Source organism: Nesoenas mayeri, assembly GCF_963082525.1.
Source record: "Nesoenas mayeri genome assembly, chromosome: 4".
NCBI lineage: Eukaryota > Metazoa > Chordata > Aves > Columbiformes > Columbidae > Nesoenas > Nesoenas mayeri.
This window is the reverse complement of record NC_137540.1, coordinates 10,853,664-10,876,452: the sequence shown is the minus strand read 5'-3', so window position 1 is coordinate 10,876,452 and position 22,789 is coordinate 10,853,664. Positions and strand designations below refer to the sequence as shown.

Here is a 22,789-nt window from a genome sequence, read left to right as displayed (position 1 = left end):
GGTGCCAGAACAGGCCCTGCCGTCATTGCTGGCGGCTGAGCTGGTGAAGGGGAATCGCTCGTCCAGCAGCGCATGGCCCCGCCGCTCTCCCACACCTCTCCTGCTGCAGCTGCCGCAAGCAATAACCCAGCGGCAGGGCTGTCCTCTCACCCTGAGCTGCCTGGTTGCTTTGAGGCTCATAAATCCTCCCAAGCCTGCAAGAGAGGTAGCTGCACCCCCGCTACCCACAGGGACGCCCCCGTGTACACAGGGTACTATGTGGAGGGTGGGGGTTGGCGGGACACCCTGCACACCCCTAAACCCAGATATCTATCCTCATCCCAGTGACCGGCTAGTCCTGTCAAAGGCAGCCAAATTTAAATAGCCCCTTAACAGTCTGCCTTGTAAAGACTGTATGAGCTAAACTTTGACAATGTATATCTTAACACTTCTTCAACGTGTGCCTGTTTCCTGCTTATCTGATTGTTCCCACCCCCTCCAACAATGAACACAACTTCACAAATTTTCACTTTCACAAAAATTCACTTTCTTTCAGCATTTTGCAACATGCATTCTCCTTTTTCAGCCTTTCAGATGAACATTCAGCTCTGATGTTTTTCACATCATGTGGCCATATTCTCACTAGCATTATATGCCTTTTGCTTTCTCCTCATTCCTTCAATAAACCTCGTCTGACATACCTTCACTGTTGTGATTTTATTCCTCATTATCTCTGAGGAAACTAAAGCACTGAATGAAAAATGCGGGCAGACATATGCAATGATGTATCAAGATTTGTAGAATCATTAAATTTTAAGACTCCATGTCAGTCCATGGGGCCCTGTGTGATGTTCACACAGTATCAAAGAAATTGAGAGGAATACCTAAAGGTCATACGATAGCCAGATCGTGGAGAAGAAAGCATATCATGAAAGGAAGAAAGCCACAGCAAGGGATGAGCTGTAAGAGAGAGCGGCTCAACTCATTCAGTTTACATGCACTAACTGGGCCAGTTTGTACTACAAACACACAATGTCTTTACCAAATCCCACTCAACCAAGAGCAGAAAGCCCATGTGCATGCTCCCTCCAAAGCATCTGTCAACTGAGGCACAAGAAGTGGTCTGGAAAGTACCTCTGCCTGCCGAGGCACTGGTGACAAACTTGGCGGTCAGGACTGTTAGCTGGGCAATTCTAGGCAAGACAAAGGGGGAGGAAGGGATGGGAATAGATGGAACAAGTGATATCCTGCATGTGAATATATTAAGGTATCTCTAGTCTCTCTGCACTGTGCAGGTGACACCTGGACATTTACCAAGTTTACCTGAAGTCTTCTGAGGCCTAGAAAGACCTGTGGAGAGACTGTGCAGCCCCAGCTGCTCTCTTCTCCACCTGTTCAGCTCTGAATAATAAACTTCTTTGCCTGCCTCTTCTTAACATGGCAAATAATACTGACCAAGGTGCACAACTGAGCACAGGAAGAGGAATGCTCACCCCTCTGCTACGTAACATGTGCAGCAGTCGAGCATATTCAGGCTCTGTATATTTATCTTTGGTTTTGAATAAATCTATTTTTGGTTCCTAGTCTCACCTGACATGTCACTTCCCTCTTTTTCTGCTAATATCCTTCAAGTATAATGTTATCTTGTGTTGTCCTTTGTCTCTCTCTTCCAGACTCTGATGTTGTCTTATTTCACTTGTGTGTTTATTTCTTTCTTTTTTGTCCATAAAGAGCACCTTCTTTCTTCTATATCACATGCTATTCAATACCTTATCTTTTATTTCTCCCTATTTCTACAGTGGTTTAAATATGAAGCTATTGTAATGGGTAATATCTACTGCTATGATATCTCTACAGTAGAGATTAAACTGTCCTAAAGGATGAACTGTGGTAGCTCAACAGATCTCTCAGTTAAGTCAATAGGAAATTTTATTTGATCAGTGGAATTTACCACTCAACAGGTTGAAAGGAGCTGAATTTTAATAAAAGATGAAGAGGAATCCAATCTGTTTCATACTGGCACCTAATGCAGACACTGCAGCTTATTAGTAGAATTATAGGTACCTCATCCTGACATGTTCCAGCCTATCTAAAACTACCACATAAGTGCAGTCAGGGAACAGATGCGGAGAAAAATCCAGTTCACCAATTCTACGTGCCTCCCTCTCTCCATTTCCTGGGACAGGCTCTGCAGCAAGCATCTGTGCTACCTCCAATTTCCTGTCCCGCTCTTTGAATGAAATTATGAAGAAACAAGAAGAGATTTGTTTATTCCACCCTCAGGATTGATTCTGCTGTTATCCAATGACACATATGTAATACATAGAAACCCTATAGAAAGCTGTCATCCCATGCTTGCACTGGCTCTTGCAAGTTCTACCCGTGGCCCTGTCACTCTGCCATGTCTGTATGTCCCAGCTTGCAGGAGGAGGAACCTTCCTCTAATTCAGGAAACTTAACAGTCTGAAAGGACACTTTTCTGAGGGGTTTAGTCTTTCTCTTAGAATCTACAGTCTGGTTTTCCTATTTCCACATCATTGCTCTACTTACTGGACTATTATGCAAAGAATGACCACCTTTTTGTTTGTTTGTTTAAGGAAAAAAAGGAAATTAAAAAAAAAGTGGCTGCAAAGAGGCATTCACAGACTCTGCCTACATGGTTATTTCCAGAGGGACTACAGCTCAGACAAAAGGTTAATCCAGAATAATAACTTCAGGAGAAATATTTAAATCAGTAAATCACACAAAGCAGCCTGGAAGAAAGAACAATTTGATTTTTTAGTTACTCTGTTATGAAGGAAGCTCTTCTCTCTACTCTGACCCTTAGTCCCTATCCCTGTTTTCCTCATACTAGAAAGAACACCATCAAAATGAAAGTGATTTTATTATTTCATTCTTACCTGTGTGATAAAATTTCCCTGAAAATCCCAGGTTGAAAGTAAAATTTGTAATCTGAGCTCTCAAAAGATTCTGAGTGTCAAGCAGGGCCTGAAAGAAAAATACCATATAAACATACCTGTAGAAAACTACACCTGGCACAGAAATTTAATTTCACAATACAAGTATTTTTACAGGCATATATATTTTCAATTGGTTTTGCTATTTAAAACCAGTTCTTTATATATGAAAAAGAAGTAATAGATATTTTCATTACAAGATTCAAGACAGCATGCAAACTCCATTGTTTTCCTCATTTAGATGACCAGCTACTAAATACGTTTTTATTCCCTGGATCATCAGCCAGGAAAACAAAGGCACAGGCCACAGAAAAGACCTTCAACTGATTCTTCACTAAATCTGAGACACAGCCAAGAATGAAATTCAGATCTCATATCCCCAGCTGCTGCTCTGTTCACTAAGGCGAACAGCATCTATCAGAATTGTGTTTTCTAGAATCAGAGAATGATTTGAGTTGGAAGGGACCTTTAAAAGTCATCCTGTCCAACCCCGCTGCAATGAGCAGGGACATGTTCAACTACATCAGGTTGCTCAGAGCCCCATCCAGCCCAGCCTTGAAAGTTTCCAGAGACGGGGCACCTACAGCCTCTCTGGGCAACCTGTTTCTCTAGATCAGGTCAAATACATATGCAGCATTTTAGTTATGTTTCAAAATTACTGGCAATGAAAACAAGACAAAACAACAGAAAGAGGCAAGATGAAAACTACCCCACATCAAATAACTTAATTCTAAATTCCCCCAAATTCTGACAGATTTCTCAGGCTGTTAGCATACTGGCTTTCAGCATACATGTACGTGCAACTACATTAGTACAAACAAAAAAACAGCAAGCAGGAAGAAAGGGGAAAGCTATTATTTGGCAGATACAGCTTCACTCTTTGATTTCAAAATACTGTTCTTGATTTGTCATTCCCAAGATTTACATACTGCTTTCAGGAGTTATCTCCCAAACTCTTATGCTCTGCTTGTCCACTATTTCAGCTTTCCAGGTATCACAAAGAAACCTAACCTTCTAATTCAAAATAAAACTTTGCAAAGCAAGAACAAAACTTAAGAACACAAAGCTTCTTCTAAAATGAGACTTGGAGTGCAAGTTTCTCCAAATAGCCTGTTTTCAACTGAGCACTTGGTAGTTGCTAATTTATGAACATAAGGGATTCTTTGGAGATTTGTGACACCGTACACAGCACATCAGAAGCGTATGGCCAGCTACAGCACACACAAACCCTTGGACACAGGCGCTCATGCAGTACCTTGGAAAGAAAAGGAAATATTTATAAGTCAAAGCCCAGCAAAGAGTTTTCAAAGTCAATGTACATTGTAGCACAACAATTTTAATAAAGTGACTAAAAGCAATACTCTTGTCAGAAATGAGTAACTCTAAGCATGTTATGAAAGGGGAATGTATTTAAAAAGTCACACAACTAAAATCACTGGAGGTTTTCAAAGGTTTAAAGGTACAGTGGGCTCCCCACTCGTGAAATTTAATGACAATTTGATGCCCTGAAAAATATGAGCCAGGAATTTTAACTATAGTTACTTTCAACATTTTTGAGTAATTTATCTACAGTTATTTTTTTAACTGGAATTCCAACAAAAATAAAATGTTAGTGTGGAAATCAAGTCCAGCTTTATGTATATATGCATAACATAGTCAAGTTACCGATCCTTAAAATATGATCAGTTTTACAGATGGAGGTGATATCCACCTTATCAGAGAGGTATACAAGCTCTTCTTTAGGTGTTTTCCAGGGCTCATCTAATGAAAGTACAATCTCCATCTGCAAACTCTGTCAAGCCTGTTTCCTTAAACTATCATACCTACAGCATTACAGTGACAAAATCAGGCAACCAGTGACAATAGCAGGGGCTTCCCTGCACATCAACCTCAAGAGACAGCAGGCCCAGTGGAGCTCCCCGTCCCTAGTAAGTGGTGGCCACACAGCACAGCTGGTGCATCTGGCCCCGCTCTGTGCTTGCCTTTGCCAGCACGCCCTTTCCGGAGCTGAGCGTTTCCACCTGGTCCCATTGAGAGACTGCAGCACAGCTCAAAGTGGGGACCCAGCCGCTCTCCAGTCCTCTCCTGTCCTGCATCTGATGCCCCATTGAACACACTAAGCTTGTAGCGTGTTTGACTCAGGGAAGCTGGTGCTTGAGGGAGCTGATCTGCAGCAATAGGAGACACAGTCATTTGTCCCTGTCCCGGGGGACTGCAAAACTGAATTTTGCTGACACGGCTGAGGAAACATGAGTGGTTTCAATTCTGAGTCATCAGTACTATTTGCCTCCTTCACCATTTCAGCAGACCAGAACATTATGCCTAAGCACATTCATTAAATATATACTAAACATAAAGCTAGATATGTGGAAGAATTGTCATTTTTTTGCCTTCTATTTCTTAAGGTCCTCTCAGATGTGGGAGTAATTTGTCTCTCCCACTGTTCTTCAGCAGTATAGCTCCAGCAGCAAGAGTATAGGAGGTTTCAAAGAACAGTACTTGTAAGATAAAGTCCATCTTGTTTCACTGGAAAGCCTGAAAAGTGCCCTGTGAACATGGGACATTCTAAAGGAAGGAGTAAAATGAAGCACAGAATGGATATAATTGAAAACAAGCTTGAGACTTCTGAAGTGGAATATTAAGAGAAAGATCTTCCAACAGTGTAACAAGGGCTTTTGCACAGGCTGAGAGAGCAAAGATCACTGAGGAGGCTTCTTATGCGAATGAAAGGTAGCAAATCTGCAGAGGATTTATTATGAAAACCATCCTTGAGCTGCTGGGAACTCATTCAGTGAAATAATTTTATCTTTGCACAGTTAAAAGTGTAGGACACAAATGATACGGTTATACATTTCTTATGTTAACAGTACATATTGTTGAATGAAAGAGATCCTGAGTGCAGCTTGACAGCAAAGTGGCCTGAATGGGCTGCACAGTACTTTCCCTCCAAATTAAGAACTGTGAGCATCTTTTGAGCTGAAGGTCTTATCCTGCACCTTTCTGACAACTTCTCAGCTTGCCAGCTTCAGTGTAGTCTCAGCATAATGGGAAAACAAGAGAAAAAAATCAAGAGCAGCTGGAAATGCCAGAGAAACACAACCTGGAAGGAGTTCTATGCTGTAAGCACCAAAAACCCCATGACATTTCTATGATAATGCAACACAGAGTTGACTTCTTCACTGGGAACTAATTTTGCTGGTGCAGTTATCACCTTCTCACCTCAATTATTACCTAGTGTTCGCATTTTATTTGGCCAGCAGTCATGATAAGACATTCCAAACAACACTCAAATAACATGGAACTCTAAGAGAAAGCTGAAGTTCACCTTTTACAGAGCAAACTTCGAAAACAATGCCACTGTTTGGTCTCTTTTGTTTTATTTTTTGGCCATGCTACCCTCATTAACAACAGGAGATCTGCTAAAGTCTTGTGGTGGTTGTTGAACACGTATCAGCTAATACCAAGCTGCCTACCTGCTCCAGCTGCTCTGTCTGCAAAGAGGGAGGGCACAGACCTGCTGTGAACCACTTTTTGTACAGACAAGCTGAAATAACATTTGAGTTGTCATGCCTATGATTATTTTCTGGGTGACTTGACATTTTACTCATCTTTCAGGTTCTAAAAACAAAATGTTAAAACTCATGAAAAATATATAGTAGCAGATGGCAGGGCCTATTACTGTGAGTTTCTATCAGAGAGACAGAAAGAGAGAGAAGTAGGGGGAGGAAATGCCTGAAATTTCATTTTTAAATGCTATTTCATATGCTGAAGGTAAGCTGGTGATATATTCTGTATATTTTACATTTGGTTTATGAAAAGCCCTTCTGGGTATCTGTATGACATGTTATATAAATACACTAGTACTGAAGATTATTTTTTAAAAACAGGTGAGTAAAACTTTCATATGTTTATAAATAATTATTTAGTACATAAGTTGTACTTCCACTGGTAATATAAGGAAAACAAATTGCTGGCTGCATAATCTTTTATGTACATAGATACAATGGAGTACTTGCTCTTCAAATTTTCCTAAGGTCACATACTATGTTTAGGAAATTCCTTGTCTCAGGAATCAAATGTGAGAATTCAATATACGTTGAAGATGCCCTTCTTCACCAACGGTCCAAAATAATCTCAGAAAAAGGCCCTGTTATAATCCCAGAAATAGATGAAAGTTATCCCAACAGCAAAACAACAGCAAAACACAATTCTTGCAATCCCTGCATCTGCCAGGTTTATAGCACAATGAATGAATATCACAAATAAAGCCAGATTCTCAAATGATTAATTAGCATCACCCCATTTAAATTATTGCTACTGCATTTCTGATTAAATATCTCAGCAAATATAAGATGCTGTAACTGCCACTGGGATCTTAATTGAGAGAGAATTTAGGATAAAATGGGCTCTAGGGTCATAAATGGAATGAAAGGAACTAAGAGTATTATTCTTTAATTGAAATATTCATGCAATGAAAATGTATGAAAATTCTTGTATAGATGGCCTCCTTCTTTCCTGACAACCATAATGTTACACTATTTTTGTCACTTTCCAATCAGAAATACCAACTTTGTTTACAAAGTAAACAGTTTCATTTGATTTTTCTCGTCTTATGGACAGAACAGAGGCACAGACAGATGACATGGGATGACAAAAGCTCTTGCTCAAGTAAAACAGCAGTAAAACCAAGGATAAAATTCCTATCGCTAAACTTGCTTCCCACTTCCATAGCCAGGAAACCATCCTGCCTTCTGTTCTCAAATATCTCTTTACATGATTTCACTTCATAGTCTGTCACAGAGAAGTCACAAGTATCAACTTGTCTTTGGTAAACAGACTGTAGTAATTTCTTCAGCATCAAGACAAATATTCAGATCCAAATATCTTGGTTGATCAAATAAATAAGAACACTTTGCTGAACTCTGCTTCACCAAAAAGGAACTATGATTTGTTTCTGTAGTCAGATCAACATTTTAATGACTATTTTCCTCCTCAAAAGCTATTAAAGAACTTAAGACACTTGAAAAACATGTACCTAGCCTAAAATGATGTTAATTTTACTTGCAACCACATGGATTTTAACCAAATTGGCAAGCAGACAGACATAGCCTCACAAGGCTGCAGCGGCAACATCCTAAACTTCAAATCAGCACATGCTTTCATGTTAGTAAAAAAAAATCATGAAAGGTCAGCTTCATAATTTTTTGAGAAAGCCTATCTCCTCCTCTGTTTTTTGGGAAGCAGATCTCATCTCTGGAACACTTGCTTTACTATTTCACATCTAACAATGCTATCAAAGGAGTAATTACATTACAAATCACTTTGCTTTTGAGGAAAACTTCTAATGCGGTACTGGCTCTTTAATAAAGACAAGGACCTTCTGAAAGGGCAAAACAGATTAATAGAAAATTTAATGTGAAAGCACACAAGTTAGGCGCACAAAGCCCCTTTGTGGGAGCTCTTATGCAGAAGTAGCTTTAATTCTCTGTACCATATTTCCTCTTTGGTTTAATCCCTGCAAGAGAGGAAAGAAACAGAACTAAAGCCATTTTAACTTCTGACTGGAGTTCTTAATGAGCTGTAATTGATGCGATGGCCTTTCATTTTGAACTTTTAGTGACATTTCCTTCCCTTCCCTTCCCTGTGTTCTGAGCAAAGTCCTCTGCAACTGAAGCTGCCTGCACAGGTATGTGCACACCACCTGCCTCCCTTGAAACTTCCCTTCTGCAAAACCTCACCTTTTCTAAAGTTTCTCCTCGCATTGCAAATTCACTTGCTTACAAGAAAAACAAAAGAAAAAAAAACACAAAAGAGGGTTGGGGAGGAAATAGAAAAGAGAATTGAGGAATGTAACATATATGTGGCTGAAGTTTGTGTTTATGATGCACACAAAAATGATTTTTAGAGTGTTGTGTGCTCCTGTTCAGAGTTCAGTTGCCAGTATTAGAAATTTCCCATGAAGTACTTGAGATCCACTTTATCAGATTTTATATAGTAGTCCCTAAGCTTAGAGACACTAGGAAAGTGTCTGAATGAGTGGTGAGATGTGGCACAGAGCAGAGCCCAGACCAACAAGCTGTGCCCCACAGTCAGTCCCAGACTTGCCCTGGCACTGCTGAGGTAGGTGACAGAGAAGGCATTGGGGGGGACACCCTCCACGGGGAAGGGACAGACGAGGGGGAGGGGGCAGTGGGGAGCCACAAGAAATGCTGTAGCAGCAGTGTGGTGTGGGCAGGAAAGTGAGAAGCACTGAGATCATGACAGCAGGCATCCAAGCAGCTGTGGCAGCTATTGACGATGGGAAAGCAGTGGGCAAGAATTTGGGGTGTTTGGAAGCAGTGAGAGGCAGCATGGCAAGAAAAAACAGAAGGCGGCCTCAATGAAGGCCCATCCCAAAAGGCTGGGAATCATTATTTTATTAGACTATTTTGCTTCTGAGGAAAAATGTATCCCTCATGATAAATTATGTATTGTAGAACATCATTAAAATTCAATGTCTATTCTTTCTGGATTTCCAAAGATTAGCATTTTGACACCCATTATCATAAACATTTAATCTATGCAGGAGAAAGAATAATTGCTTTGGGTATACCGAGTATATCTGAAAAAATATTTTCAATATCCTTCAGACAAAAGGAGAAGAATGCTTAAATTTTCTTTGTGCAGTCTCTTAGCAAAGCTGACACTACAGAGAGGGCAAGGCAAGAATATGAAGAAAATCTTCAGCTTTTTCAGTAACATGTTTAGCTGGCAGAGACCATAAATTATAAATAGACCCTAAACTATATAAGTGGGGAAAGGACACGGCTCTACAGTTTGGTGGAAGCAAGATGTCCAAGAGGATATAATCCAGCAAAAATAGAAAGACTGATGAAACAGGGATAGAAAAGCTAAACTGCTGACAGTGCAGATGTTCAAGTTAATAACATATCAGATTTTATGTGAGCTGAATATACTATTTCTGCCACTTTGTACAACAGAATTAAAATGGAGAAAAAAACAACCCTGTTTATTAAGATACAGTAGCTTCAAGAAACAAATTATTCTTTCAATTAAAACCAGATTTTGATAATTCTACCAAGTCCTTCAAAAGATATAAGAGTTTAAAAGTACCACATGCCAGCAGGACGCCTATTTACGAAAAGCCATGTAACATGGTAGAGTTTAAAATAGCAAATATGTGTGCAAAAAATCCTTGGAGAGGAAACAAAGTACCTGGTGTCAGTTACTTAAAAATTCTTGTGGTTTACTGACAGCTACTTTCTACTTGCAGCAATTGTGGTTTTCAGTTACCAAACAGGGGTGCCTTGGGGCTCAACTCCAGTGTGGGCAAAGCTCCCATTGATTGCCTGGCTTAATCTGGACTCTTCACCAGATTCATTTGCCTGAGTATCTTACCCGACTTCCTATAATATTATGGTCCATATTCACCAGTTAAAGAAGTCAGTGTGAGTCTTTTCAATAAGCACTGTTAGCTGGGTAACCCAGCTTCTCTTCCAAGCATCAGTAAGATAAGGTATCAGGCTGGAGCCTGATTACGTGCATCTTGGTTTTTCAGTGTCCAATGTAAGGCATATTGGACCCAATTTTCTAAAGATTCAGGAGCCAAAACTTTATTTTATGTGCATAGATGCTGTTAACTATGTATCTGAATCTGAGGACCCCTAAAAAAATATAAAGAAAATGTAAGTAGCCATTTTTGAAAATTTTATCTCAAATAATTTGAATCAAAAAAGGTTGGGTTTTTTTTCATCCAACATACCATTTTAATGTTACTGGGTCTTCTTTTACAGGTTTGGTGGTTTGGTTTTTTTGTTTTATTTTTTAACATCACATACAATAATGATCTTGACGATGGTCCAATTATACATTTTCAAGTAATGAGGCTCTTTCATCTAGGCAAATCATTTGTATGACCAAGAGATTTAAGAAATATTTCTGACTAACTTCTTTCGCCAGCTTCTCACCTCTTGGAGGCTGAGATAGCAGCTAATGAGAATAAGCTAATTATGGCAAGGTAAGTTGAAGGTTTTAAATACTTGGTGCCAATACTATTTAATAAAGTAATTAGCACACTGTTTTGAGGATTCTATATGAAATTCTGCATTATTAGGTCTTAATTAAGCTGTACTTTGATGAAAGAGGTTACTATTATGAAACAGCTAAATGATCTCGTTATTCCACAGTTAACTGAAATAAAACCCTGCATTTCTTTTAATTAAAGGTCAAAAAAACCCCAGGCCAATTGAAGTAGAACTAGTAAACACCTTGCTTCTGGATATGGTATTTTTCCCTGGGTTTTGGTAAGTCAGGATTCAATAGAAAACTTAATAGTTCTTGCATTTTTGCGTAATTCTTTATCTGCTGGTCAAATAGCAAGTATGAACAGGTAAGTTCTCAGAGTATAACAGAACTCAAAGTGGAAAAAATAAAAGTTACTCTAAATGCATTTAAAATCTCTTCACATTTACCCAGTTAAGTTATTGTGGTCTAGTGATCGTTGGTGAACCAGTACAGTGGGAAACTAAGGTTTGTTAGCCACAATACAAGCAGGCAGGTAGCTGTACTGCAAAGTCACACACACACCTCCCACTCAGCTGCCTCAGCTCCAAGCACAACAGGCCACCTCTCAGGGTGACAGATCCCATTCCAGTCCACTTCTGGGCCACTCTGCTGTGCCTGCTTAGTCTGGCCTGTCTCCAGTTGCAGTACATAAGTTGCAAGAGCTGTTCACTGATCCACATAGATGCTTGTCTGGGTACCAGCAGTAAGCATTAGGCATTAACTCAGGTGCAAACAATGGCTTCAGAGGCAAAGCATCTATAACTTTGCACTCCCGCATTTAGACAATCCACATTTCTAGAGCTTCAGGTCTTGTTTGGTAGGATGCACAATATTTTGTCATAGAAGTCAAAACAACGTCATGCCTATTCAGTCCAATGGGGCATATATCCATATATCCAGCTCAGAAAGAACAAAGGTATTATCCAAGCTCCCAGTATGACATTCACTATCAACAGCACATTTGCTTCTTATTTAATGCTTCCTCAAACAGCAGCTCCAGCTTTAGCTTTCACTGCAGCCAACAGGCAGAGCAAGCAGCGTTTGGCTGGAGGCTCAGTGCTCCTCTCCAAGCCAGACAGTCCTGTTCTGCACGGGCTGGCCACCGGCTTCCTCTGCGGCAAAGCCTGTGCTCCCTTTTCCACTGCACACTGCCAGGCTCTGCTGCTTAGAGCCCTTTTACCCAGCTGCTCAGGCTCAGTGCAGCCACTGAATGCTGAAAATATCTAGAAGACTCAACACTGGAAGAAGTTCTAGGCCTGATCTCTGGGCAGCAGAGACCACAGTGGCACCACAGGAAGTCACAGAGGGGTCACAACACCTGCTCCATTCTGATGAGCCTGTCAGTGGCTACATTACTCTGTCCAAAATCCCCATATTTTTCGAAATGCAATTTAGATTTTGGGTCTACCTTTACTTCCATGGCCTGCATATTAAAGATGACATTTGTTCAATAAAACTTGGTTTCCTATAGATTTCTCTCCCAAATTGCTATTCCCACAGCCTGCACTTCCCATAGCCTGCACTCCCTTTCACACTGCTACCTAGGACCTACCCTCCCCGTTAGATCTCCAAAGCATCTTCTTCCCTTCCTGCTCTGCCACACACTCTGTCTAGATGAAAAATGGACAGCACATGCTATCGCTGGCTCCAAGACACAGCACACAAAACAGCCAGGGGCAGGTCAAAGCGAAGGGATAAAGGCAGAGGTCCCTCTGGAATCTCTGCTGCAGTGCAGGCATTGCTGTGCTTGCATATCTTATCCCATAGTGAACTCCAGGATGCCAGCAGGAATTTAACTGTCATTGAGAACTGTTCATATCTGTCACATTGGACTGAAACTGGCCAGCAGGTTCAAATGTCATTAGATTGATCATTGAACAGTTTGGGTTGGAAGGGACCTTAAAGATCATCTAGTTTCAAGCTCCTTCCATGGGCAGGGACACCTTCCACTAGACCAGGGTGCACAAAGCCCCATCCAGCCTGGCCTTGAACACTTCCAGAGATGGGACATCCACAGCTTCTCTGGGCAATTTGTTCCAGTGCCTCACCACCGTCATTGTAAAAAATGTATGTCCAATCTAAATCTACCCTCTTTCAGTTTAATTGCTGGACTGACAAAGGCAAACAGGGACATTAAAACTGCATGATTTCTTTAGGAAGTGGAAGTAAAAATGAAGTGTCAGTGTTGCATACATGGAGTTCCAACAGTCTGTGAATATGCTCTTCTGAAAAAAGTTCAGTGTCAGTATCCTCTGGACTTCAGTGCCTGAGCCTGGATAACCTCAGACTCACCTGTTCCCATAAGCCCCGAAGCCTGTGCTTCCTATTCAGCAGTATTTTAAATAAACAAGATGTCAATGTTTTGTCTACATCATCAAACAGATGGTCACAGCTCCATAGTGAGTGTCATTTATCTTTTTTTTTTCAGAGCACAAAATTCAAAGCATTTAAATTTTTACAATATTTTTTCCAGCATTTAGAGAGTGATTACTGAGTATCAGTGGCTACAATTAAAATAGAAATCTGTTACCTGATGACAGGAAAACTGAAGTCTACAGACCAAGGTATAACAAACTGCTGTTTAGGTAGCTTGAAAGAACACTTGGACACTACAAGCTATGTCTAGAATATTGGTACCAATCAAAGAGACACACTTCGGGGTTTCTTTTTCCTCCTAGTAAGACTAAAGCTTCTAGACAAGCACAGTATTTATGTTAATGCTTAACTTTACGTACTAGAGAACAAATAAAGGGCAAATAAATGAAGACTCAAACCCTCTAATTTATATAAAAACCACAACAGAGCTGGTTGTTCTCTTTGTTTAGTAAAGCAGAGCAGAGCTACCACACTACTGGTATGTTAAATAAACTGACTACACTATGGGCAACACACCAATGACACAATCCATTCATTTTTTTTTGTTTGTTTCTTCTCCTCATGGAGCCAAAAAATGATTCCTGCACTTCTCTTAATACTTTATCTGTCTACCTTTGGCCCTGTGTTTGGGTGATCTGAGGCACCCTGCAAGCTCTTTTTGCCTGTATGCTCCACCTTTATGGACAAAAATTTTTGACCAAAGGGATTTTCATTTTCTCTTTCTGCCTGAAAGCTCCATGTCAGCAACAGCTGGAATTCAGTCTGCAGCTTGCTCACCACCTAGGGGTCACAAGTATTTTTGTCTTCTCTTTATGAGTAGTTCTAAAGTTCCTAAATGAAATTCCCCTGAGTCCCCAGCATTGATATACAAGGAATGACAAAAAATGAGAAAACAAGGAAGGCAACTTTGCATAAGATAACTGATATAACTTTTCTCAAACTATATTCATGATTATATGTAGTCAACACAGAAAAGACATTATTAGAACTTACTTCAAGTTAATAAAAACTTGGACAGCTTCATTGACTCCTATATAGCAAATAGTCTAAGGGATATAATTCAACGGGAAAAAAAACAAACAAGAACCAACCAACAACAAACCCCAACAACAACAAACCCCAACAAGACTTTAGTGAAACATGGGACATGAATAAGAGGAACATAGGGAGATGAATTTGTTAGAAGTATTAATACACACTTTTCCTGCTCTTGCATGGGTGTTTGCATTTCTAAAAGACAAGATTACAGAAACTAGATCTAGGCAGAAAAATACCCCAGCTGGCCAAATTCTGTGCTTCTGGACTTAAACCAACACACAGGAATCCAAACTGAGCTCTGCATTTATTATAATGTAAGAAATTGAGAATACATCTACATTACAAACTTCCTGCCAATATTATATTCCTTCCAATTGCATATTTCATACTTTTTTGCCAATTCAAAGTTTTGAAGACTTACATAGTTCTTTTACTTCCTTTTCGATATTAGCTTCTATTCTGCCACTTTTATTGGCTATTCAGTTTACACTTAAATATCTCTGTGCCTTACATTAGATATGTTTTATCCATCCTCACTGTTTTTACCCTGCTGACATCTGCAGCCTATTGCTTTCTGCTTTGGTCGTCGTTACTTCCCACGTTGTTTAGCCTTGATTTTTTTCGTTATTTTGCTCAGAGATTTCCTGATTATTCTGGTGTCTCAAAGCACTCTCTAAATATGTCTGAATAAGCAGTGCAGAACAAAGCAAAATACTCTAGAAACCTCCTCAGTCAGTAAGATACAGTACTTTCTTGATGCAAAATGATATTTTTCACAGTCAGCCTAAATTTCACTCCACCTTTCATTACAAACTCAGGTATAATTAAGTATTTGTTATGATTTTTGGAATTTTCAGGATTACCATTTTCACCGTTTCCATTACCTTTAAAGAAAGCAGTGAGGAAGGAGAAGGTATAAGAGAAATGTTTTGCATCATAAACTCCCTGCTTTTTATATAAATGCAAAATTATTTTGCAGCCTCTTTTCCTGTTCCATTACAGTTCAATCAAAGGCAGCTCTGAGTAATCTTTAGTCCAATTTGCTTTAAAGGTGCAGCAGAGACACCGGAATTATTTCCAGGAGTATTACCATAGAAAGGGCAAGTGCATGGGAGCTTGGTGTAGAGCTGTGTGGCTTATTGGCTCCACAAAAGTGCAACTGGTGTTTCCAAACCTAACCCATTACCTCTGCACAGCATGGCAGGGCCTTTGTCATGTGCATTTACTGGGTAGAATAACTTGGGTTGGAATGAATATGTGAAGCCTTACTCTGCACAGTCACTGCACTTTCATTTGTCCTCTCCACTATTCATATTTTCAAATGTTTTGTAGTATAATTTTTGCAATATAAAATGGTATTTATGCTTTATTCCACATATGAAACTAGATTTTAAGGAGCAATACTAACACATCTCCAGGGCTGTAAAGTATAAGAAGAAATCCCTTAAAGAGTAAATATTTTAAAAAGGTTGGTCATAAGGTTTTTATGATCTGTCAAAGTTAATTTTAAAATAAGGATTTACGCTTCTACCTTGTAGAAATGTTCAAGTTTGCAAAGAAAAACAGCTCCTGGGGAACTGGAAATAGATAGTGCATTGCTATTCCATAAGGGATTAGAAATACACTGGCAACCAACTGATTTTCTTTTAGTTTGTTTTGTGAGCATAACCACCAAGTATCAGTCGTGTTTGCATTGACTTCTTCCACATGAACTGGGAAGAAGAAATGACACTTTCCATGCAGCTGTATTGTAAAAGAAATGAATGAAAGTGTCCCAGTTCCACCCTTGTCTTTACCCTTTTCCCAGACTGTGTCTTCTTGATGTGACTGAAGATCGGCAAGAAGGTAGGCCCATTTTTTTTATCGTATTTTGCAGTTAATTGCTTTGATTTCTACATCTGTCTACAATGTGGTTTTATTTTTCCGTCCTGCTAGCAGCAGGAATTAGGCAGCAAACTTGTAATCTGAAAAAGCCTGGAATAAATCCTACAGCAGCCACTAGTACAGTGATGAATCTGAACAGCTCTGTGGCAAGCTGTAGTTGTAGTATTATTATTGGTGTTATTAAAGTGCTTTTTGAACAAAAAGCACAGAACAAAAAGAGCCTCTCGCCAAGAGAACTTGCAATCTAAGGAAAGTGAAAGACTGACAGGAAAGCTGAGGGATACATTGCCAGGAGGCTGGAAAGCAGTTTCAGCACATAACTGTCCTTGAATTACACTGCCAGGCGTGACACAGAGTTAGAACCCTGTCCCAGGTCAAGTGCATTAACTTTGTAACATCAACGCCCAGCAAGTGCCTCCTCTTGACTTTCTTTTATTCATCTGCTCTCCGAACGTTGCTACTCAGTGAACAACAACTGACAGCTTTTAAAATATTATTATAATCTTGAAACTTTTAAAAAGCTTCTTCAGTGGAGACAAATTATCCAGTAGATTTGAACACCTTCCAGTGCACACTAAGGTTTTGATATGTCTTGACACACATTTAATTTCATAAATTTTGGAATGGCAGGTTCCTTTCATGGCCAGATGGACCAACCCAAACAGAACTGAGCTTAGGTTATGTTGACAATACTCAAAGTAAAGTGTGCAGAATCATATGCATTTTCATCTTATCCATGAAAATATTCACATATATTCTACAGTATAAGCTTCAGAGAAGAGAGAGAAAGACAGAACTTGCTAACTACATGGCTGCAAACCAAAAATGATCACTGAAGCTTGGCACACTAGGTAGACACAAGCATTTGCATGGCTTTCTTTGGAAGGGAAGCCTTATGCTCAAACATAAAGACATCTTTGAATAATAAACTAAGTCAAGAGAAAAAGCAAAACCAGTGTAACCTACTTGATCTCAGGTGATCTTAATTGCTTAAGTTCGAAATAAAATAGCTCTTACATCACATAATTTCATTAAGAACAGGAATCAGAACACAACAAGCAGACAGTAATAGTAAAAGAGTTCCTTCAGCCTAGGGATAGCAAAGTATGCATCACTACAGAGAAATATGGGAAATTAAAAAATGAAAGCAAACAAATAAAAACACAAAATAAAACTGCAATTTTCCGAAAATATGTAGATAACTACATCCATAGTGTACATCTGCTTATTTGAGAAATCAACAGTGGATTAATTGAAGTCATGATTTCCTTACTCTGATTCTATCACAAAGACAAAGCAAGGACCAGGGACTGTGTAACCGGTAGTCAAATCTGGTGCTAGGGTAGAAAAGCTTGAAGCAAATCATTCTCATTGCTCTCAAAGATGTCATGGGATTCACCCATGCCGAGCAGTTTCTACCTTCTCTTTCACAATAAAAAAGCTGCAACTGTGAGGGATTTCTCTTCTCTTAGTTCCCTGCCACTGAATTCATAACAGGAGGAGATGGTGTTATTCTTGGAAAAAAAAAAATCACTGCTTCAGGATTTAGGTTGGCATGAAAATGTGGAGTGTCACAGCTTTTCAATTAAGAAAAAACAGGTTTTTTCAACACTGCAAAACTAAACAGAAGAAAAAGAACTAATCACTATAAACAACCTTATGATGAGTGATCTGGCTTGTCCTTCTGAGATGTCTTTTGTCTTAACCCTCTGTGGCACTCAGCAGTTAAGTTTCTTAGCAGTCGGTAAACACAGGAGAAGCACGGGGCAGTACTGCTCTCCAGAACCCTCCCATGGAGACACTTCTGAAGTGCAGACTGTGCTCACTTGCCACAGGATTCCGTTAGAATAGAAAATACTTGGCATCTTTTAGGCTCAGGTGCATAAACAGGTAGGGAAAGAGATACATAGAAGATTACCCTCCTTAACAATAAAACTGTTTTGCCAAAGGTCTCAAAAGGCTGCAGCACATCCGTATTGAGTTGTGAAATTCTATATTTAGGACTCAGTGACTCTCCTAGGTAAAATGGAGCTAAGGACTACCACATTAACTGCTTTATTTTTCCAAAACTTGTTTTTTCAGGAAAAAAGTCTGGAAAAATACCAACAAACCAACCAAACAAACAACAAGCCACATACTCCAGCAAACACAGAACTATGAAAGAACACTGAACTAACAGGAACGAAGAGGGAAATTTGGTTTAACATAACAGACACGGCACAGAAACGATGAGCCTCCTCACGCCTAAAACTGCTAATAGGAACCAACTGCGCTAGAAAGAACATCCACTGGTCAATCAGCATTTCTTTCACATTTTCAATGGAGAACAAAACGGCTTCAATCCACAGCATCCCTTGTACAGCTGCTATGCCTGGGAAGTATTGTATAGATGAACAAAGTGCACAGTTGAACCAACTAATAAGAACGGGTAAATGCAGTTACCAGTTTGGCGCAAGTGTGGCTTCCCCTGTAGGGACAGAGGAGCAGCCTAGCGCTGCTATTTCACGTACATTCTCTTCACAGTTTCCCTGCAGAGAGCCGTGCTTGTCCCACAGCCTCAGGGAGCCAGGCAGGGGTGTTTGGGCAAACATTCCTCAACCTTGATCCTTCCCACTTGTAATATCTATATGCATAGCAACAAAAAGCACAGAAGGGGGCATCTGAACACGTGAACAAGGCAGCTTCCTCTCCCTTTGCCTGGCAGTCCACAGAGATACAACATGGAACCCAGCTATTATTAGACACACAGTTACCAGGCAATGTTTATGAGTGCTGTGGATAAGCTGTATAATTAATCTTTATGTCAAACTTATTCCACAGGGTTTGGCTGTATCGAGCTCTATGCAGGTGCAGAATGGGAGGAAGAAGCACCCATGGAATTCCCAGCATTGACCTGGCAGTCCCAGAGTGTTGGTCCCAGGGCAGAGCCAGATTGTCTGCACCCCTATCACCCCTCTGCAGCTGCCCCCCTCTAGCTGAGGACTTCTATCCAGCTTTCTGTTTCAAACGTCAGTATACTTCCAAAAATGAAAGCTGGGCTGTATTGAGCAGCGGTTATATCAATCTTACTATACTAGAATTCATGGAAGTTGGTACATAAAGCAATTGCTTTTAGAAGTTTAATGTTAAGATGACTGACTGGTAAAGCATTCTATACTCTGGTAGCAGCCCGCAAAAGATATAAAACAATTTTTATATCTTGTTCTAAAGTTATATTTTAGTTCTGAGGTCTAATTCTCTTCTGCCCCACAGTGCGTAATATTCCACACTGCTTTGTCTGAAACAATTCACTCAAGAAGTCAAATCAGTCTTCCTAGAGCATCAGATAGCTACAGAAGCACCACAGTTAATAATATTCCATTTCTTTCCCTCTTCTAAGGACAGAATGTACTTTTAACCTATTATTCCAGCCAAGTCAATATAAAATACCACAAGAGCTTCAGGTCAAATTAAGAAATATATGTACACACAGTAACTGCATAGAACAAAGGCATAAAGCTAATCTGGCTAATGGATTTGGAATGTAAAATCAACAACAGTTCTTAAAAGTTAATTCAAGATGTCATTTAAACAGATGATTGAAAAGAAAAAGATTTACAGCTCAGTGCAACCAAGTAGACATGCGTAACTCTGGTGGTTCTGCAACTGACATGTTTGAGACACATCTATCATTCTTTAGTGATAACCTTCTGCATGATCCTATAGATAAAGAAACAATTAACTCACAGAATTAGAGTGTCTGCAGTGACAGAGACCACTCCTGTGTATTGATAGTTCAGGCTTTCCGACACCCTTTAGCCATTCTGCCTCAGTATGAAACATTTGTCTCAGAAGAGAAGCTTAGATATATTTAGGTTATTCCTATGCAGGAGTAACCTGAAAAGGTACATCACTGTATTTTAAAAAATTATATCCAAGTAGTATGCTTTACCATGGGAATTCCCAATTTCTTTCCACGTACGTTACACAGGGTGAAAAGACGCTTAATGGGTTTTAAACATCTGTAGTAATTTAAGCTGTGCTGACTAATGTGGATGAATTGGTAACACAGGGAATAAACAATTAGCTCTTAGAGGATAAATCTGTTATTAAACAAAATTATATTATATTAAACAAAATATTAGACCACCAATGCACTAAGTAAATAACAAAAAAGTGACAGCATTGGCTTTGGAATATGGAAGAAGATTGATCTGACCAAAAGTCAATGTTTGTATTTGATCTTAGTCACTCTAGAAGCATTTTATAAACAGAAACAAACATACTTTTAAGGTGCTATTCACTTAACAAGCACCTGCCTAAAGATGAGCTATTTTTTCGACGTTGTCTACTACAGAAAGTCAAGAGGACTAGCTGTGATACAGATGTCGACATTATAAACTTCAAAATCTGGGCAAGATGACAGAATGTGCAAGTGACAGAGACTAAAATGCTATGAATTTCTGGCTAAATCCCCTGCATTTTCAGAATGCTGTTTAGCACACATGATACACAAAGGAATCACTAAGAGGATAACTCCTGTTGGCCAATTCTTCAACAACTCTGATGTCGAATGACTGCAGATTCAAGCTTGTATTTCCCATGTCAGTGCACAGATACTAACAAAAACACTGCCTAAACACTCATAAAACAGGATGAGAAAAAAAGATATACCATCCCCCTCTAAATACGGGATATGGTTAATATAAATCTTCTTCCTTGGCAATGATGAAATAATAATTAGAAGTGTAGAAAAAGATTAGGCTTACATGAAGAAAGTGAAGAAATCCCCCTCCTGACTTCAATTCAAAATGCCTCTTTGGAAAAGCACACAAAGGACAAGACAATGAAGAGGAGATCACACAGCTAATCATTTAGAAAAAAAAAAACAATATTCAATTTTTTTCATTTGGAAAATGTGATCAACTCTCAAGCAAATAAAGTGCACATATGGGAGAAATGAAGTAAAACATAAGCCCACACCCTGTCTAAGACCACCAGTACTGTACAAACTGTCAATAGAAAAAAAATGTATTACATTTTGCCCTATTATCTGTTGCTTTTCCCTTGGAAAAATCTCAACGCTTTATAGTCATAAAAATTTCCCAAAGAGTAACTGTAACAAAAAATATATTAAATTAATTATACATTAAATTAATATACTGTCAACTGGAACAATCACGGTCTATTAAGATAAACTTATTCTGTGGATATCTAGATAGATTTTCTCTGCATGTCCACTTAAATGAATTATTTGCACGGTACACAAGGAAAATAAAATATGACGTTGTCACTGCATAAGGGTCTCTCCCATCTGGCAGACATTAGGAGAGAAAAAAGTCACTGAAAAATGAATGTTGAGGTGACATTACCAAGCTGATTTTCAAAGTAAGAGGCAATTAGACTATGAAAACGTTCTCTTCCATTACTTCTATTATACCAGAAGAAGATAAAGTAAGTAAAATATGAACGGTTACTGTTGATGCACAGTGACAGTTACTCAGTATGTTACATTGAAGAACTACGTTCTATCAGTCCAGATTTTATACAGTGACAGGCACACTGTATACATATACATTACACTGTAACAATCCAGTAGTCTAAAAATCTGACATCCAGTTTCAAGTTGTGGTGGAGCTAGGATAAGCTTCATCTCTTGTTTCATAAAACCATCCATTTATTAGTTTTACAGGATTCATGTTGATACACTATGTCAAAAGACTTTTCAGAAGGGCTCTTTACACTTGTGTCCCTGACTCTACAGACACTCAAGCTGAAGAAGCACCACTTTTCCTCATTTTCAGAGGTGTAGAAGACACTCATTTTAGAGAGGTTGCTTTTGACTTGACCTCTTCTGAGGTCAATATATAATACTGATTAAAAAAAATCACCACTTAACTTTATGGTAGCAATTACTGTAAGTGCTCAACTCCAATTCATAAACTTTAAAGAGGAGGGTAGTTTAACCTGTCATCCAGATATTAAGTATTCTGGCCACTTATCAAATCTCATTTAGGTATCTGAAGAAGAAATTCCACTGAAAACCTGATCTTACATGCAATCAGAATCTCCCTCGATTGGAGCTATTCGAAGGCCCTGCTGGAGCAGTGAGGTTGGATCCAATGACCTCCAGCTGTCCCTTCCAACTTCAACCATTCTGTCATCCTGTGAACTGCAATGGAAGAACTACCCTGTACTGCAGGGTACTGCAGGATAGCTTTTGTTACGACAGCCCTCTATTTTAACTCTCACAAAGAAAGAGCAGTACAGGCATAACGTCCATCTTGCTCACCTAACTTATGCCTGACCTTTATGGGTTTAACAAAGCAGTCCTTCTAAAGCAAAGCTAGGTTCTCTATGCACTCAACGCAGAGAAGCCTTTGTCTCAGAAGACCTAAGACAAACAAGGCCTTCTTGAGATAGGTAGTGAATCATTAATGAGTGATTATTTTTGCTATCAGTTCCACATTTACCCTCCAGTTTCTAAGCCCCATCCAATGCAGAGGAGTGGG

The 22,789-nt window shown here is 39.4% G+C and overlaps 1 protein-coding gene across 1 annotated transcript in view; it reads right to left on the bottom strand.

Annotated features, from left to right (window-relative positions):
• The window catches only part of LOC308040429 (bifunctional heparan sulfate N-deacetylase/N-sulfotransferase 3), a gene marked incomplete at both ends in the record, with an annotated part of 62,430 nt that overhangs the window by 36,151 nt on the left and 3,490 nt on the right, over window positions 1–22,789 (bottom strand). Inside the window, one exon of the mRNA XM_080344426.1 lies at window positions 2,880–2,967. Within this exon, the coding sequence (XP_080200552.1) occupies window positions 2,880–2,967 (88 nt within the window). The remainder of the gene's footprint in view (window positions 1–2,879; window positions 2,968–22,789) is intronic.